The 20,046-nt window shown below is 31.5% G+C and overlaps 2 protein-coding genes across 13 annotated transcripts in view; both read left to right on the top strand.

The window, feature by feature from the left end:
- Pde11 (Phosphodiesterase 11) overlaps positions 1–19,712 on the top strand; it is a 138,428-nt gene extending 118,716 nt beyond the window's left edge. For all 12 annotated transcript variants that reach the window (XM_074135466.1, XM_074135461.1, XM_074135463.1 and 9 more), the window contains 20 exons: positions 1,968–2,310; positions 3,052–3,278; positions 4,803–4,953; positions 5,398–5,505; positions 5,594–5,731; positions 8,327–8,437; positions 9,456–9,553; positions 9,718–9,781; positions 10,135–10,269; positions 10,347–10,447; positions 10,537–10,636; positions 11,283–11,369; positions 11,484–11,651; positions 11,847–11,956; positions 12,047–12,134; positions 12,228–12,328; positions 12,447–12,588; positions 18,134–18,208; positions 18,627–18,710; positions 19,121–19,712. In XM_074135466.1, coding sequence (XP_073991567.1) covers positions 1,968–2,310; positions 3,052–3,278; positions 4,803–4,953; positions 5,398–5,505; positions 5,594–5,731; positions 8,327–8,437; positions 9,456–9,553; positions 9,718–9,781; positions 10,135–10,269; positions 10,347–10,447; positions 10,537–10,636; positions 11,283–11,369; positions 11,484–11,651; positions 11,847–11,956; positions 12,047–12,134; positions 12,228–12,328; positions 12,447–12,588; positions 18,134–18,208; positions 18,627–18,710; positions 19,121–19,258 — 2,569 coding nt within the window. In that variant the 3' untranslated portion in view covers positions 19,259–19,712. The remainder of the gene's footprint in view (positions 1–1,967; positions 2,311–3,051; positions 3,279–4,802; positions 4,954–5,397; positions 5,506–5,593; positions 5,732–8,326; positions 8,438–9,455; positions 9,554–9,717; positions 9,782–10,134; positions 10,270–10,346; positions 10,448–10,536; positions 10,637–11,282; positions 11,370–11,483; positions 11,652–11,846; positions 11,957–12,046; positions 12,135–12,227; positions 12,329–12,446; positions 12,589–18,133; positions 18,209–18,626; positions 18,711–19,120) is intronic.
- Mtr4 (exosome RNA helicase Mtr4) lies at positions 12,925–18,209 on the top strand. The gene is made up of 2 exons (XM_074135456.1): positions 12,925–18,001; positions 18,134–18,209. Exon 1 carries the CDS (start codon positions 14,778–14,780, stop codon positions 17,940–17,942), a length of 3,165 nt encoding a protein of 1,054 aa, XP_073991557.1. The 5' UTR covers positions 12,925–14,777; the 3' UTR covers positions 17,943–18,001; positions 18,134–18,209.
- Positions 19,713–20,046: the final 334 nt, after the last annotated feature.

Below are 20,046 nucleotides of genomic sequence, written 5' to 3'. Positions count from 1 at the left end.
CCATTTTCTGTGTATGTGAAGAAAATATCTCAAAAATTTTGTAGTAATTGGAAGCAAAAATTCCAGTCGAATCAAGGAGCAAAATTAAAAATAAAAAATCAGAAGTCAAATGCCCTCCAAATTTATTATGGGGCTTTTTTATATCGCCAGCATATTTTATATTAATTTAAGTCTAATCAATACAATTATAATTCTCAATCCAAACTTGAAATCTAATTCCAGATCAGCTAACACAATTAGTATTTTGTCGGAATTTCTTAGTTCGTTCAAGCGAAATCAAATGGAACTTCACCATCTCTGGCTAAGTAATGGTCGTAACTGAAAATTCCACTCTCTGGCTGAATATAGCAAAATATCTAATAACGTAAACACACTGACCAATAGCTTCGATTGTACCAGACCTAGAGCTGCAAATCTCTGGACCGGCGGCACAATGCTTTTCCAATTATTGCTTTTGTTATTTTTTCCTCCCCTCTTATATTTTAAAAGGAAGTAAAGGGATCAGCTGGGGACAAAATAAATAAATAATAGCCCTTTTTAACGCTGAAAAAAAATTCGTTCAATCAAAAAATTGAAGGTCCTGAATTATTTGGTCGGCACATAGTTTCTTCATTAGGATTGTTTAGTTTTTTTTCTGCTCCTAAATAGAATAAGGTTTCGAGAATAGGTTATAGAAATCATTTAGATGATTTGGAGATTGATGCTAAAAATGAATTTTTTTCTTGATCAAGTTATTTGATTCTCATTAAAGAATCTTATAGTTCTAATTTTTGAAAAGCCCTTCCCTATTTTTAGCAAAAGTTTGTTTCATTTATCATTTTCCATTAATAAATTTTACTGGTTAGTGATCTCCATTGTCTGAACAATAAACTATGTAGACTGTGTCCCGCAGTAAATAGTTTTATTTATTTATAATTTATTGTAACGAGAACTATTCTTAAGTCATGTATTAATAAATGTGAATACTATTTTTGGGTCAAGAGTAGCCCTGAGAATTCCCCGCCGGTGTCGAGGCATTCTGTGTTTAAATAATTGTGACTTGTCTACGCACTCTCCTTCTTTCTCCCGAATATATTTTATTCTATTTAGATTTAACTCTTTTTTTTTCAAAAATAAATTAAAAATAATCCATTTATTTCTCCTAATATATATTAGAAACTTGGCAGCAACAATTTATATTTATCGTAGGGTCTATCTACTTTCAGTATTTTGTTATAGGTGTTTATATATATATATAAATTAATTCGGATTTTGAACTCGTGACGTCATACGTTTGCTCTCCCAAATTGTGCCAGGCTTGGTGAAGAAACCCTTTCTTTTTGGCACTTAGCCTACTTTACATATCGTTGGTCACCACGTTGTTTTTATTTTAACAAAACAAAAAAAAAAACAAAAAAAATTACAGTAACTTTGCATTTTGTAAATGTTTTATTCATTTAATTTTTTAGTGCAACTCTTGAATTAATTGGGTGGTTCCTCAAAAAACTTTTTCAATTTAATTATTCTTTGGTAACGTTATTAAAGTAAAAAGTCTTTTACTAAAGTTACAAACCCCAGCTATATTTTCTTTAATAAAAATAATTAAAAATGTTTTCATCATCGATTTTAAAAATCAACGAACTGATTTCTTCAAATTCTTCAGAATTATTGATGGATGTTCACATAGCTAACTGGCACTTCCTATAAGATTTCATCTCACAGATTAATTACAATCTGTTCTTTACTTTTAGCTAATGACGGATTTCTTGTGGTTCTTATTTCAATACATAGTGATGTCTTTTCTTGAATTCTGTACACCAGTGCTGAAGTCTGTATTTTTTCCCGATCGATTCTCGTTTTCAGGAAACTTCACGTACTTTTTATCGTAACTGCAGACAATATACTTGTATGTAAAATACTAAATGTGCATTATTTACGTATACATCTGTAGTACAAAATAAAAATAATTTTTGATATTTCTGTTTTAGGAAAGCGACCCGTCAAATGGTCGATTCTTGGTTAGTTAGTCATGCTTCTCCAGGTGGTCCATCCTGTTGTCCGGACGGACCGGCCACTCCGTGTCCAACTTCTCGAGCTTCCTCCGGTGCTGCTACACCTGTTCGTAAAGTTTCTGCTCATGAATTCGAGAAAGGTGGCCTACTTAAGCCAATGGTAACTACTGTAGATGGCACGCCAACCTTTCTTTCTGTAAGTCCACCACAGTCTGCATCACCAATTGCTACAGCAGTCAACCAGGCTGACCAGAATAACTGTAGGAAGTCTTGGCATGAACTTCGAAGTCTTGACGAAAAGGAGCTAATATTTGAATTGGTAAGTAGTACATTTTTTTAAAAAAATTATTGATTTATTATGCAGAAGTTAATGCCGATTTAATATAATTGAAAGTAATTTGGTAACTAAAATTAATTTCAAAATATGTAATAACCTTTGCCAAATAAGCCTCTTATTTAACTATATTTATTTGTTCATAAAGCAAGTGACGTGAATTGTATTTTATAAGGACACAAAATTCTTGCATTTTTTAACCAATTTCAGGCAGAGATTTTCTGCATGTTGTTTTAACTGTTATAAGACTAGTACTTATCATTCTGCAGTGGAGGTTCTATCAGAGACTCGTTAATGATTATATAGTCAAAATAAATCGAACTTCTTAATAAAAAACAATATAAAGGGAAATGAAAGTTTTATATTTAGGTTTCTGACATAAAGGAAGGATTAAAGATTCCTCCTAATTACCGCAGCATGCTTTAGAGTGTGCTAATGTATTAGGAGGGCTATACGTTTTTGTACGGACATAGGATTCCATAATTCTTTGGGGTCGTAGTTACTAGTATATCTGTTGGACAGCGAGGAACCTTCTTGGATTTTGCGGGCTAGACTTGGAAAGAGTTGTGAAGCCTCATTCCGGCACTAAGACATTTTGGTGTCAGTGCATCATACCTCTGAATTTACCAGCTTAGGTTCGTTAAAAAAAAAAAAAAAATCTACCGTTATTACCGTCATATCTATCGTTTGGCTAACTAGTAATTATTATTATTACGTATTTTGAAGGTCAAGGACATCTGTAATGAATTGGAAGTGAAGTCACTTTGTCACAAGATCTTGCAAAACGTCGGGACACTTCTGAATGCTGATCGTGGATCTTTATTTCTGGTACAAGGTGAAAGACCTCATCCCACTTCTTCAGGTAATATCCGACCTGTCGGCTGTCTACACCCACAAGATACTACACCTCCCACGCCCCCTCATACTCCTCAACCTTCAGGATGTCATTCTAGGTAAATATTTGCTTTCTTTTCCCCTATACTTATTATTTTTATTTATTTAGCTATAAAAGGAAATGGCGCAAAAAGTACATTCTTCTTGACATTTATTATTTGCTAAAAATAAAACGAAGATCTTTACACACTCACACACAATCTAAAATTAACTAATAAAGTTCGATGCTGCCTTCTTCCATTAATCTTCATCACGTAATTTCATTTCCTTCTGTCTGCAGACGTGTCTCTTAAAGGCTGCTCCAGAGAAATCGTTCATTCAAGATCATTGAACTCCATCTTCTCTACTCTACGTTCATTCATATGTTTTTTAAGGGCAAAAGTAAAATTTGGTTTAGGATAATACAAATTAATACAATTAAAAATTATCGAGGCGTCCAAATTATAAATTCTGCTTAATGATAATTGAAACTAATGCGCGTTACAGGTTGATACTCTACAGGGGTAGCCTGCCAGCATATACCATTACAATCGGATTTCTTGGCGATCAAAGTCAGTAAAAGAGCTCCATTTCTTTACAATCAAACTTCGCAACCGAAGAGAGGCTTGAGGACCTCTTTTGTTTACCAATTCTCAGGCAAATAAGCCCTTTTTAGTGAAGAGTTACTGTTACTTCCTCTTCCTGAATAAAGCTACAAAGGTTACCTTTCCAGGCCCTTTACAACTTAGATATAGTGTATTCAGTTAACAGTCATTCCTCTGGCTGCAAGGCATTTTGTTAATTCTATGATAAAGAATTGTTCTTTTTACCAAAATGTTTATGTTTTCTTAAACAATAATAATTTTAATTTATCATCTTTACAACTTCATGTTTACTTACTTGAGGGCGCCCTATAAGGACCTGTGCCTTCTCAAGATTTCATTGATCACGGTACGACACACTAGTCTGTCCGCCATCTTCTCCAGCCAATCTTTCAGTTCCATGTCTTCAAGCCTTCTGTTTTCCTCTTTCTATCTTGTGATTTACCATAAAGTATTCTCTTTGTTTTCATGACTGTATTTATCTTCCTTTTTTTACACATGAGATTACATCAGCTTCCTTTTTTTAGACGCATCCCTCTTCATTTCTCCTTTTTTCTTCATAAATTCTAGGATCCATTTATTCTTTCTCCATCCAAAATTAGTTACAGTCAGATATGAAATCATAATTATGTTCTGAAGTTGTAACATAATACTATATGAAACAAGAAAAGATAGCTTCGAAGATTAGCAGAGGAAAGTATAATTGTCGAGATATTCTTGTAAACTAAGTAGTGTGCTTTTTGCACTAACGAGTTAAAAAGCGTATAAAACATACAATCCCCTCACAAAATTATTTTTTATTATTATTTTTTTTTTCATGTACATACGTACGTTGCATACTACGTGAGATGTGTATTTATTTTTACCTAGCATTAAGAATAATTTTTACTAGCTATTTTTAAACATTTTAATTTGTCTTCTTTTAAATATTGAAAGATAAAATTATTTTTACATTAGTCTTTTTATGATCATTCTGTATTTCATTTTTTTGTTTGTTTACAGATGTTTAGTATCGAAACTATTCGATGTTTGTTCAAGATCTACCTTACAAGAAATGGAATGTAAAGAAGAAATTCGAATACCTTGGGGAACTGGTATTGTAGGTTTTGTAGCGGAAACTGGTGAACCTGTTAACATACCTGATGCATATAAGGTGATTTATCTATATTTTTTCTCGGTCTTAACCTAAACTCAAAATTTACTTACTAAGCAGCTCTGCATCCCTGGGTTGGGACCTAGGCTTTCCTGATAATGCCTCTGCTTGCGTTTCTCTTTCTCTTCACTTAGTCAAGTCTATCGTCCTCACAAATTCTTATCAAATTCCTGGTGTTGGGGCGGGTGTTGCTGTTACTACAGTAATGAACTGTGGATTTGTAAGTACAGGAGATCCTAAATTCGAATTCCGGGTTTATTAGCTACTTTTATTTGTTAGAAAAAATGATAATAATAAATTATGTTCCATGACACCTAATTAGTGGTTGGACGTTAAGCCCCTCCTTCTTACTTTTACTTCCTTGTAATGAAAAATTTAATTCAAAATAAAAATTTAAATATTTAAAATATTATGGAAGTAAATTTTTGAGTTTGTATTTATTAGGATGAAAGGTTTAATCAAGATGTTGATGCAAGGACAGGTTACAAAACTAGATCTCTTCTTTGTATGCCGATCAAAGATCTCAATGGGGATGTGATTGGAGTTGCCCAGGTAAGTCTGTTTTATTATAAAAGCCATCAATTTTTTTTTTTTTTTGTTTTAGCTTCTAATAATTATTTATTTCTCCAATTTATTGCAGGTTATTAATAAGCAGGGAGATTCTCATTTTACGAGTAATGATGAGAAAATATTTAGTAGTTACCTGCAGTTCTGTGGTATTGGTCTCAGAAATGCACAACTTTATGAAAAAAGTCAACTTGAAGTTAAGAGGAATCAGGTAATTGGATTTTGATTTTAGCCAGATTTATTATCCTTGTTCTTCAATTGGTGCCGTTTTCGAGAAAATCACACACAAAAAAAAAATGAAAATTCAGTTTATTAAAGTTCCCTGCGATTTTTTTTTTTTTTTTTTTTTTTGAGCTATAGTGTTCATACTCACGCTCAAATAATTTTCCAAAAAGAACTTTTTCGAATTCAGAGGACCTTAAATGGGTATTGCCCGTGAAAATTGATTAGTCTATATTTGACCTAATCTCATTGCGATGCAAGGACTAGATGGCTTTGTTACTATATAAGCATTTGTGGTGAAATATGATGATAACCTTCCTTAGTCAGTGTTTGTAACTTTTTTTGTCTATAGTATTATTTGTTTATTGCTGCGATAATTGTTTTATTTTATTCGTATGAGGTTTTTATATAAACATTAAACAACTATTATTCCTTAATGACTGAAAAAACAACATATTTACTACAAAAAGTACTACCAGATTGTGAGTAGCAGCAACTAATTATCTTTATATTATTAGGGAAAAAATCCTCATCATAGTGTCATTGTAGCTCCTGATATCTGCAGTAGTCAGTTTCTTACACATCTACATATCTTCCGGCAAAGAGGATCTCGAGAAGTGCAGAGACCCAGAAAATTTATAATTATTAGATTTTAATGAAGTGTTTTAAATGTGAATCCCTCCCACTTACTTTATTGTATCACATTTTTTAATCCAAAAGAACACGGAGTCATTAGTTTTTAAAAAATATTTGTGAGAAATACGTAGATAAATATTTATTTTCAGGTATATTTCTTCTAAAAAATTTAATGAATATACTTAAATTAGTTAGGAAAAAACAATCAAAAAAGTCAATAGTAAGGAAGATATCTTGTACGTGTAAATACTAAATTGCGAACATCTTTATATTTTTATTGTTTTCGTAATGAAACTAAACTTGAGGACTAGTCCACGTTTTCTTGTTTTTTTTTCGCAAAATATGATTTATAAATTAAAGAATGTAACTTCAAACGGTTGATGTTTTCCAGGACAATTTTAGGATTGCTTAGAATTGCTTAGCTACACTCTGTATTGAATTGTTTGAATTGAATTTGATTGAAATATGATCACGTTCACTCATCATTTTTGCACACCTTAATTTGCAGTAGATTCAATAAATGAAGAAGGCAAGATTTCCCAAATAGATTACCAAAATAACTGATTAAAAATAGATTTCACTTTTGAAGAAAAATTTAGAAGAAAAGTGTGAATATATGTAAGAAATGTCTCTCTCAGGAAATGTGCTGCTTTCGAAAACCTTTTAGCCGAATGATAGCATTATAGGACTATGAATTTCCTAAAACTATGAAGAGAGAGACCTGCTTGCCTCTAACGCGAAAGAAGTACATTTAACTTCTGTCTTACAATGTGGGGCAATAGAGGCTAAAAAGTGGCAGTCATGCTAGAAAAGGAGTCCGCCCCCGCCAGTGGCATTAAATATACGAGTACATGCAGCAGATATCCAGCTTTCGTTCGTTGCACAGATTATTTAATCATAAAATTCTGGCAATCCTAAAATTTGTTGCATGCTACATTTTTGTGTGTAATTTGTTTAAGCAATAATTTAAGTTCATAACATCTTTCTTATCCTTCTCTAGTTTTACCTGGAGATTTCTTTGTGAGTTTCTTATTTAGATAGGATATATATTGTCACAGACTCAGAAGTAGTTAGTTTAATTTAAATCTTCTTAGCTGATTTAATTTGTAGAAGTTTTTGCATCCGTTTAGATGGTTTTATTAATTTCTTTTTGTTACTCAATTTTTTCTTAGTAGAAACCGAATTGTTGATGTAGTAGTTGTTTGTCTCACCACTAGATGCGGTGTAATGAATTTCTTTTATAAAAACGGTTAATTTTCAATTTTTAGATGTTTTGTTAATTTTTTTTTTAAATATTGCTTTACTGTAGACATTTCAATTCCTCCATTTCTTCCATTATTAAGAAATTTGTACTTTTTAAACAAATAAACGTATAAAAATCATCTTCAGATGGCATTCTGGTAAATTTAAAAAAATAAATAAATAAGAAAAATCATATCATAATTTCACGACTGACCAAATGCTAACCTTCGGTTTTTCTCCATTCCACCGTATTTTGGAAGTTTCTAAGATATATTAGCTCTGATGATCTTTCTGTACTTTCTCCGAAATACCATATTTCCATATGCCACTTTTTTTTAAACATAGGACTGAGCCAGTACAGCATTGAACCCTAGAATAGAGTGATTTCACGCGTTAAATGCTCCTCTTATTTGCTTTATAATGTTTCTCGTTTCTTTAGTTTTTGACTTAAATACTTCTTCTTCTTCTTCCATCTTTCGGAACAAAGTTGTCACAAATCAATTCTGTGACCATTACGCTTATCTGTGTCTCTTGATTAACGTGCACTCCCAGTATTTTATTTAGCTCAAAGTAAATTTATTTACTCTTAATACCTACTATTGGTAGTATCTAAAAAAGTATTCTATTAAAATTTAAACAGTTTAGAATATTTCAATGTCTTCAGTTAGCTTTTATGGTTTTACAATTTTTTTTAATTACATTACAGGTATTACTTGATCTGGCTAGGATGATATTTGAAGAGCAAAGTACAATAGAGCACATGGTGTTCAGGATACTTACGCATACTCAGTCCCTTATCCAGTGCCAAAGAGTTCAAGTAAGTAATGTTCTGTTTTTGTGTGTTTGTGTGATTGTGACTTCCTTAACTTAAAATCTACTCAGCTTCCAGGGTGTGTCGTTTTGGAAGTCTCCTTGGCATTTCCACGTTTGGTATCTTTCTCATAGGTGTTTTCCGAGCATCCTTTAAAGCTCAAACAGTTTTTATATCCTTCATTTTTATGATGATGAATCCTTTTTAAAAATGATTTTATTCATTATAGCATGCTTGATCGTAGCTTACCAGTTTCTGGTTTTGATCCATTTTCAAATGTTAGCCTATCAGGTTTATGTAAAGGAATTTACTTTCAGCTAATCTTATTTAGAAAACGTTTCTTTTATAATTTGAGTACACTATCATGCTGTTTCCCACGCTTTCCATTTTGACAGAAACTTTATAAGTGGTCGGTCAAAATCTATCTAAACCAGATGCACCAATCTCCAAAGATAAAGGTTAATCGAAAAGCGGTCTGAAAAAAGGCAAGCAAAGGATATTATAAAGACCCATAAAATTCCATTGTGAAGCTGTCATTATTTCAGGCTTACTTGATGTGTCTCAGCCATTCCTTTTCAAAAAAAAACCTGGCACACTGTTCCATCCAAACGTCTACGTCACATTATTCTAATTGGCATAATATTGCGTGTAGTATAATATGTACATAAAGTACAACAATCCTACGTCACGATTATCTAATGGCTTCTGCTAAGTGCAACGTAATGGCCTTCTCCTTAAAGATTTGAAGGCCTCATTTGAAGTTACCTCATTCTTGAATGTAAGCATTTTCATTTAAACCCCGGCTTTATAACACTAAATTTGCGCCGGTCCCAATTCTGGTCTTCAGATTATGCCATATGACAATGAGTTTGAAAACATGTTAAAATCTTTCTAGTTTAAATCTTAATAATGTGTGTACCATTAATAAATAAAAAGCCAACTCTATAAAATAATAATTTAAATATATATATCTATATTTAGTATAAAATATTTTCTTATCTACAAAACTTTTCTTTCATTGCAGGTTTTGCTACTGCACAAAGCGAACATGGGCAGTTTCTCCAGAGTATTCGACTTCGAGGCCAACGACCTAGCGGAGAGGGATCAAGATGAGAGAACAAGGTGACACCAACCAAATGTAATTGAAAAAGTACCCTTGTGAAACACATTGAACACAAAAACAAACTCCCTTCATATAATAATAATAATAACAATTAAGAAATTGTGTTGATTTCAGTTTGTGTTTTTCGTTTAGTTTTATTTTTTGTATTTTGTTTATGTTATAGCCCATTTGAAAGCCGATTTCCTATTAATGTTGGCATCACGGGTTTTGTGGCCACCACTGGTGAGGTATGTCCTACAGTTTTATTAAATTTGGTCGTTTTAAAGGATGAACTAGGATGTCTTTTAATAGATCTAATCATCTAAATTTTTCAATATGCAGTTTACAAATATGTAAACTGAATTCCAAATATTCAATAACAAAAATTTGGTTTGTTGGTATTCATTGATTTTTTTTTTTTAATGTTTAACCTTTTTAACGATCGATTAGAAATTCTTAAAGATATCTGAGTCCACTTAAGGAAGAAGCAACCTTCATAAAATCTTTAAAAACATTTAAACTTTCCTTCAAATTTTTCTGGATCATTGCTTAATAATGAATGAACAAAATATTTATTGTTATAAAAATATTCCATTCCCAGACTGTTAACATAATGGATGCTTACGATGATGTAAGATTCGATGCCAGTGTAGATGAAGGAACTGGATTTAGGCATAAAAGTATCCTATGTATGCCCATAAAAAATTCATCCGGTGATATAATAGGTGTTATACAGGTAATTTTGTTTTACTTTTCTTTTTTTTTTTAAATGTTAAATTATTATTTTTATTATCTCGTATGTTTTGTTAACAGTTAATCAATAAATTTGACGATTTACCGTTCTCTAAAAACGATGAAAATTTTGTAGAGGCCTTTGCTATCTTCTGTGGCATGGGCATTCACAATACCCATATGTAAGTGAACAATATATTAACAATATATTTAATGGTGGTTAATATCAGAGCTTTTGAAAGCCAATATATATTTCTAATCCCCACTTTAGGTATGAAAAGGCTGTGATAGCAATGGCTAAACAAAGCGTTACATTAGACGTGCTTAGTTACCATGCAACTGCGACGTTAGAAGATGCCCAACGGTTAAGGGTTAGTTTTTTAAATTATTTCTTTCACTTATACTTAAAATTACTATAATCATTTTGATTCAGTCACGAGAAATGATAATTTTCTTATTGTAGATTTTAAAGAAAATATAAAAATAAAAATGTTATTTATTGGTTAAGGAAGTAATACAAAAAGACTTTCACTGTCGCAGCCATTGTACAAAAACTACTTTTTTCTCAAGTTCTTTATGTCTATTCCGAGAAATGCATCCACATGACATTCAAAAAGTTTTAAGAGGTTCCTCCACTTTTCCTCTTCCACAGTTGAATGTATTTTCTTACCTGACTCTGCCATTTTGCCACTACTTGATCGCAGGTCAGCAATGAGGAATAAGTCGTTATTTTTTAGATAATTAATACTAAGACAAATTTTATAGGATTCCATATCATGTAGTTTTCGCTATCTAATTTTAAAACCAAGCTTTTCAAACGAGCCTTTAACTAAAAAACATACTGACGTCTTTCGCATGTGGTTGCTCTTACGAGAATAATTTATTCTAGGGCGGAAGGCCACCAGAGAAAAAGCCCTTTAATTTTTAGTTAACAATATTCCACAGATTTCCTTACAATATGAGATTTGTACAAAAGTATGGGTATTATTTAAAAAGCTAATGTAAATTATTTCACAGGATTTCCGAGTTCCTTCGTCACAGGTACTTCAGTTGTACGACTTTAAATTTGATGATCTTCATTTGTCAGATGATGATACTTTAACGGTACGTATTACTAATTTGATTTATTATTTCCTTTAAATTAAATATATATTGAAATATTTATAAAAATCAAATATTTTAGTGTTTATTTAAATAAATTGTTCCCATTCTGTGCAGTCATGTCTAAGAATGTTCCTGGATCTGGATTTTGTGGAGAGATTCAACATAGACTATGAAGTATTGTGCAGATGGTTGTTGAGCGTAAAAAAGAATTATAGAAATGTTACTTACCATAACTGGAGGCACGCTTTCAACGTTGCCCAGATGATGTTTTCCATTATTACGGTATGAAATATGAAAATTCATAAATCTCTTCTTCCTGTTACTCTACGGAACAGGCAGAATTATTTTCGGGCAGATTTTTAACGAAAAATAGTTTAAAAACTTAAATAACTGCAGTGAAAAATTCTTTGAGGATTCATTTTATGTTTTTTTAAATCTCAATCATCACTTTATATATATTTTTTATTATTGTTATAGGCGACACAATGGTGGAAGATATTCGGAGATATTGAATGCTTAGCTCTAGTTATTGCCTGTCTCTGTCACGATCTGGATCACAGAGGCACAAATAATTCTTTCCAAATAAAGTATGTTTTTATTAATGTTATAGTATGTTGTATTTCAAATATTTATTTATTGTAATGATGAAATATTAAAAGAGATTTCTGGTAATTAAGGGCATCATCACCGTTGGCCCAGTTATATTCTACCTCTACAATGGAACATCATCATTTCGACCAATGTTTGATGATACTTAATAGTCCGGTAAAATATTAATAAATACAAAAAAATAACAGGTTTAATTACCTCTTATTTTTTGTTTTTAATATTATTTACTTTTTCTTCTTTTTTATGTAGGGAAATCAAATATTGGCAAATCTTTCACCAGATGAATATTCCAGAGTTATCAAAGTGCTGGAAGAAGCCATACTCTCGACGGATCTTGCTGTATATTTCAGGTAGCCTAGATGTTAGAAATTGTCAGCATTTCTATCAAAAATTTCAGAATTTATTTTTTTTGTGTAATCAACGGAACAATTTAATTAGAGAGAGGCTTGTTTTCTTCTTTCTCTTCAGGAAGCGAGGTGTTTTCTTGAGTTTGGTAACTTCTAGAGCATATCGATGGGAATTAGAAGAACATCGAGAACTACTTCGAGCCATGACTATGACAGTCTGCGATTTGGCTGCCATTACAAAGCCATGGCATATTGAGAAAAGGGTTAGTATTTTATTTTTTCGAAAATAATTTTCCTTTATTTTCTTGAAACTTTCTCTAAGCATATCTTAAACGAAAATACAAGAACAATAAATTCTAGCTAGAAATTTTAAGTTTCCGTTTCCAGAAATTTTCAGTTTGAAAAAAAAAAGTCTTAATAGAAGCGCGAATTCTCTAAAGGTATTTTTTTCATTTGTCGTGAATTTTATATCTTGAAAGTTTATTTTATGAGAGTTTTAAGAAGCTGGTGAGACATTTTTTATACAATGATTTCACTTTATTACAATATTCTTTTGAAGCAATTTATATTTGGTAAATATTAGATGTTTTTAAAAAATTATAAATTTTCTCTCTCGACAATTCAACTGGTGACAAGTTTATTTAATGCTTTGAGTGCTGTATGATTTGTAAGTAACTAGACAATTTTTTACAGTTATAAAATTAATTAAAAAGATGAAAATAAATTGTAAAATGTTTTAAATATATTAGAGAAGGTTTTAAGAGAACAAGTTCATTTAAATTTTTAAAATTCACTGTCTATGAAAAATGCTGGTCTCCCAGAAGTTCTCAGAGAGGTTTATTTTAGTAAAAGAGAAAAAAGTTATTTAAAGGATATGTAAATGATTTGCGATCGTTTTTCCGCAAAAGTTTCCTTTGCAACTAAGGAACTGCGCGAAACCTTGCCAGTCAAGGGTTCGCCAGGACATTAATATAGTCATAAGATATGGATAATTAAATCACCAGATAGAACTTGTATCTTAATTGATGATTCAGAAGCTAGAGAAACATTCAGTTGGAACAAATATTTAAAAATAGGAGTGAATTTTTGCTCTGGATAAAATGAATTGTTGGACTATTATAAAAAAAAATAGAGAGGCTGATGAACTTTATATCTAGAAAGAAGAGCAAGCAGGTGTTTCATGAAGACGAGCTAAAATTCAGTGCTACTGATGTATGTAATTTGCAATCTTGCCTTGTATATTAGTCTGTTTTTTGCCGTAATTTTTAAACAATAAAATTACTAATTATCTGAAGGCTAGAGATATTATGAGATTGAAAAGATTTCGCTACCTGAATACTTCTAAACGAAGTTTTGTAAACAAAGTAGCTACGTGTGAGTTATAAGGTGAAAAATAAAAGTTTTGTTTGGCCAATTGATAGGAGGATATTGCCAAAGATAATGCTACTGTAATTACATAGGTTCGAGTTCACTGTACATTTAGTCATCAAGCCGCTGCAAGTTATATTGACCATCGAATCCCAGAAAAACCAGGAACATAGTTTGTGAAAGCTTAAAATTTGTAAATCATGGTTTATTTTAACTATGTTGATCTTTTTTTATTTAATTTCTTTAAAAACATTTCTCTATAGTTACAATTTTTGAACTAAAAAATGTAAATTGCTGCTAATGACCGTTTTAAAACCTTTAAAAAAAATGGATTTTCCTTGATCATAGGTTCTACAAAAGTCTTACTAAAACAACAGTTTATTTATACTAATTTAACATAAGTAGTAAAAAACAGATTGAAAAGAAAGTGAAAGTAGGAAAACGTGTATAATGAAAGTTGTATTGGTTTGTTGGTCGAACTCTTGGCCCAAAAGATTACTAGAATAATAATTCTACAGGATAATGTAATTTAAACTCAATTTATTGGTTTCTTGTAGCCTTCAACGTTATAGAAGTCTGATTATTTGATGTTTGAATTCCAAATAAGAGTGAGTTTTTGTATAATTATGTATTTTTGTTTAAAATGAATACTAATTAAACATCCAACTAATACGTAAATATCAAAGATTACCTTTTTTTTCTAAACATCAGGATAGTTGAATTTTGTTTTTAATTCTTGCAGTTTTAGTTCAAGGTTACACCGTTAAAAATAAATTAATGGGTGTTACCCCCCCATGAACCTTGCCTTAAGGGTTAAATTGAAACAAATAGTAATCAAATATATCTTATTAAAAATTATTCTAATTATTTCTGTTTACTACAAAAAGTATTTGTTTCGCAAATCGGGGAAAAAATATACTTAAATTAATATTGGTTAAGTTGGTAGCATTGGTCAGGCGTGTGATTGAAAGAATGTGGTTAAGGTTAGGCTGTGTTAAGTTTACGTGTTGCATATAATATTGTAGTGTTGTTTAATTAAGGTTTTAAATTTTAACAACCTCTTTGATTTGTTCCACTTTTTAAAATGGACGTGTTCAATGTTTTTGAAGATAATACTGAAGAGGAATCAACGGATTTACCTTCATCTCGCCTGCGAGATATTATTGAGAAGAGAAAGAGAGACGTTGCAGATGAAAAGCTTTTAAACAAAAAACTTAAGAATACAGAAAACAATGTTGATAAAAGTGTTAATGATAACACTGAAACAATAGAAAATGATACAGAAAAAGATAGTAGTTTTACTGAACTTAAAATTGATGAAGTGGGTGAGTTTAAGAATAATGGAAATCTCATTGAATGTGACGACAATCATGTTAAAGGTTTAGACCCAAATCTTTTGAACAGAGCCAAGTTGAGAAGTCCACAGATAAAAGTTCATGTGGTCGAAGCGTTGGAATTATGTGTGCATGAGGTAGCACTTCCGCCTGACATTGATTACAGGCCATTGCCAAGACCAAAAAAGCTTCTTAAAGAATATAAATTTTTGTTGGATCCATTTCAAAAAGAAGCCATTATGTGCATTGAGAATGATGAATCTGTCCTAGTTTCTGCCCATACTTCTTCAGGTAAAACTGTTGTTGGTGAATATAGTATTATTAAATCATTAAAACAAAAACAGCGTGTGATATATACAACTCCAATTAAAGCGTTGAGTAATCAGAAATACAGAGAATTTCAAGAGGAGTTTGGTGATGTTGGACTTATAACTGGTGATGTTACAATCAATCCAACTGCCGGTTGCTTGATAATGACTACAGAAATTTTACGAAATATGTTATACAGAGGTTCCGAGATAATAAGAGAAGTATCTTGGGTTATTTTTGATGAAATTCACTATATGAGAGACAAAGAGAGAGGGGTAGTTTGGGAAGAAACATTAATACTTTTACCTGATAACGTTCACTTTGTGTTCCTATCAGCTACCATACCAAATGCTAGGCAGTTCGCCGAATGGGTCGCACATTTACACCATCAACCTTGTCATGTAGTATACACGGATTACAGGCCTACACCTCTTCAACACTACATCTTTCCAATTGGTGGTGATGCTCTTCATTTAGTCGTTGACGAAAAAGGTGCCTTTAATGAACGTAATTTTGACATTGTCATGAAGTTAGTTTCAAATACTGGGAAAGTGAAGAAGACTGAAAATAAACAATTCAGAGGGCTTAATAATGAAGGTAAAGAAACAGCATGCCTTAAAATTGTTCGTATGGTTATGGAGAAAAATTTAGCACCAGCTATTATTTTCTCATTTAGTAAAAAAGAATGTGAGATCTATGCTATGCAAATTGCTAAACTTGATTTTAATACAAGAGATGAAAAGAAATTAGTGGATGAAATATTTGAAAATGCTATGGACGTCTTGTCTGAGGAAGATCGCAGTTTACCGCAAGTAGAAAATGTTTTGCCTTTGTTAAGAAGAGGAATTGGTATACATCACGGAGGACTTCTTCCAATATTGAAAGAAACCATAGAAGTTCTTTTCTCTGAAGGTCTTATAAAAGCATTGTTCGCTACCGAAACTTTTGCAATGGGATTAAATATGCCAGCAAGAACAGTTATATTTACTAGTATTAAAAAATTCGATGGATCACAGAACAGATGTCTGACTTCTGGTGAATATATTCAGATGTCCGGAAGGGCAGGAAGGAGAGGTCTAGATGATAAAGGAACAGTAATTGTTATGTTTGATGAACCACTGTCACCTGCCAGTGCAAAAGATCTGTTGCAGGGTAAAGCGGATGCATTGAATTCAGCTTTTCATTTAAGTTACAACATGATTTTGAATCTTATTCGTGTAGACGATATAAATCCAGAGTATTTATTGGATAAAAGTTTTTTCCAATTCCAGAATCATGCAAAAATACCCAAGTTGAGAGAAGAATACGATGAACTTGAAAAGAAAATTGCACAAATTAAAATATCCGATGAAAAGAAGATTTCTTCGTATAAACAGTTGAACATGGAAAAGGAAGTATTAATGAAAGAATACCTGGCATTTGTTCATAAACCAAATAATCTGAAGCAATACCTTCGTCCAGGTAGGCTAATAAAAGTGAAAACTGTGGGCGATAAAGAACTTGGATGGGCCATGTTGTTAAATTATAGACATGTCTCTAGCTCACATCCGTTAAAAGATAACCCAACCATCGATATAGATGTTCTGATAATGATTGATCCAAAGTCTACGGCTAAAAATCCGCAGAAATGTTTACCCGGCATCACTGGACAAATGGTGATCATTACAATGCCTCACACAAATATACTTCAGCTCAGCAGCGTTTGTGTAGTACTGCCACGGGATTTGCGAGTTGAAGACAATATGACCACGGCAAAAATTGCCTACAAAGAAGTTGAAGAGAGATTCAAAGGTGAATTTCCGCTGCTTGATCCATTGAAAATGATCCGTAACTCTACTCCTAGAATTGCAGTTGTTGAAGAACAGTTGGCATCTTTAGAACAGAAAATAAAAGATCACAACGCTAAGGATTTTGAAGATCTAGATAAAAGATTAGAAACTCTTCATGAAAAGGATAAATTAGTTGCAGCAAGAAATAATCTAGAAGCAGAAATAGATAGAAGTTTATCATTACTACAAATGGATGAATTAAAATGTCGCAAAAGAGTTCTTAGAAGGTTGGAATTTTGTACAGAATCAGATGTGATAACTTTAAAAGGACGAGTGGCTTGTGAGATCAGTAGCGCCGATGAACTTTTACTGACAGAACTTTTATTTAGCGGTGTTTTCAACGATCTAACACCACAACAAGCTACCAGTCTGCTCAGTTGTTTTGTCTGTGAAGAGAAAAACCCAGGTACTACAAAAATGGCCGAAGAATTGATGAAACCTTTACGTTTGGGCAAAGATATTGCTAAAAGAATAGCGAATATCTTTCTTGAAGCTAAAATGGAGGTGGATAGAGATATGTATGTTGACCAAATGAAACCATTCTTAATGGATGCTGTGTTAGCATGGTGTAATGGTGTTACATTCTTAGAAATTTGTAAAATGACAGACGTGTTTGAAGGAAACATTATCAGATGTTTGAGATTGTTAGAAGAACTATTAAGACAATTAATTCAAGCAGCAAAAACACTTGGCAATCAAGATTTGGAAGCGAAATTCAATGAAGGAATTAAACTTATAAAGAGAGATATTGTTTTTGCTGCCAGTTTGTACCTGTGATCGAAACAATTTCAATTTGAAACAATTCTTGAACTTCTGTACATATGTATACTTTAAAAGTTTGTAATGACTTTATTGATTTTGTTTAATATTTAATTGTGATCTCTTTTTTTTTTTTTTTTTTTTTTCTGAATCGTTGATAAATTGTTTGTTCTTGTGTTCTTTTCAAATTGTAAATACTTGTTTATTAGGTCGCAGACTTGGTGACCAGTGAGTTTTTTGAACAAGGAGACTTAGAAAGGCATGAATTGAATCTTACGCCTATTGTAAGTAACAATTTTGATATTAACATGTACATTTATTTAAGAATTAATAAAAAATTTATATAAGTTCTTAGATATGTTGACTTTTTTTAAGTTGGTGTTTAATAAGGTTCAGCTGTTTGTAGGTTTTTTTTTTTTTTGCTCTTTGTTTGAATGAATATTAGCTGCACTTCGAGTCTACTTTTTCTAATTTTAAAGCGTTCGAACCTCCAGGGGTTCATTTTCAGAGTTGATATGTGTGAAGAAAAACAAAAATATTCCCGAATCTATTTCTTATTAATTTCAAAATGATGATTCCTTGGAGATTCGACACGTGTTGTAAATAAATAAGTTTGGTTATTGGAAGTACACTGTACATAAAAACAGTCTACTAGTAATTTGAAGTACTTATACTGAGTAATTTTTCCCATTTTTTTCACAGGATATAATGAATAGAGAGAAAGAAGATGAACTTCCGATGATGCAAGTTGGATTCATCGATTCAATTTGCCTTCCTATTTATGAGGTAACTTGTTTTTTGTAATAAATAGAACATAGGTGGGTCTTGTTCCCTTAAACACTTCAGTGAAGGTGGGTCTTGTTCCCTTAAACACTTCAGTGAAGGTGGGTCTTGTTCCCTTAAACACTTCAGTGAAGGTGGGTCTTGTTCCCTTAAACACTTCAGTGAAGGTGGGTCTTGTTCCCTTAAACACTTCAGTGAAATGACAGCTTATGGTTTCGACCCTCTATAGATCTAGTTTATATAATACAATGAAGTTCTATAAGTTCACTCTTAAATTTTAAAATATTGCATATAGCAAAATAAATAATTTATACCCAGCATGATGAATTTCTAGAGCAATAATTCCACAAAAATTTCAGTTGAAATGCTTATTTAAATTCTTATCATTATTTATTTTATTTTTAATTTTCTAGGCTTTCGCCCAACTATCAGACGCTTTAGCTCCATTAGTAGATGGAGTTCGAGACAATAAACAGCGTTGGCTGGAAATTTCCTTACAGTCTAGAAGTAAATCAAGGATACACGACAATGAAGATATGCAGACCACATAGCAGTAATAAAAACAATCACAAGAAGAACTTGTAATTCAGATTTACTGCCAAATATTTACTTTCCCTTTTCCAAATAAATCTGAGCTCTCTCTTTCTATCTCTATTCTCCTTTTCACAAACATTTCATTTAATTATTTGTACAGTGTATGTTTTATCATTATTATTATTATGATTATTATTATATTTTGTTTTGTGTTGTAAATAGTTACGCTAAGTTAGTGATGTTCATATGTAGGTTTTTATTTAAATTTTGACAAAACTATTGTGTTTTATATTATAAATATAAATTATATATATATATATAAAATCAGACAGGACATATTCTTCTGTCCTGTTGGAAGAAATACAAAATGTGAGAAAAACAAACATGTTTTAAGAAAAGAAGAAGAAAAACAGAAATTGTTTTATAAACAATTCACTCCTATGTAAAATAAAATGAATTTTATTTAGTAAATTTCTTTTTTTTTTTATTTCTTAGAAACTTGTATCATTCTTTATTATTATAACTGATTTTTTTTTCCAACCTCCGATAATAATGAAGACTCTTTTAAAGAGATATATTTTAAAAGTCATTTTTCCAAAGTCATCAAAACTAATTCTTTTGCAATTCTATTAGTAATGCCTACCATGATTTGGTGTGTGGAAAAAATTAATAAATTAGTAATATCACAAGGAGGGAATGGTTGAAAGATTGCTTTATTTAATATACATGTAAATAATACGTAACTAAATTCAGCAAATATGTAATAATAATGCAATCATAATTTTTTTAGAAGAGATTGTTTTGT

Source organism: Rhodnius prolixus, unplaced genomic scaffold (genome assembly GCF_049639745.1).
Source record: "Rhodnius prolixus isolate KJV_2025 unplaced genomic scaffold, Rpr scaffold_5, whole genome shotgun sequence".
Lineage (NCBI taxonomy): Eukaryota > Metazoa > Arthropoda > Insecta > Hemiptera > Reduviidae > Rhodnius > Rhodnius prolixus.
Note: the sequence above shows the minus strand (reverse complement) of the source record. Positions and strands in the feature narration are given on the sequence as shown.

Excerpts from the sequence above, each read along its gene's own strand:
- Mtr4 (XM_074135456.1), top strand. The coding sequence starts at position 14,778 with ATGGACGTGTTCAATGTTTTTGAAGATAATACTGAAGAGGAATCAACG.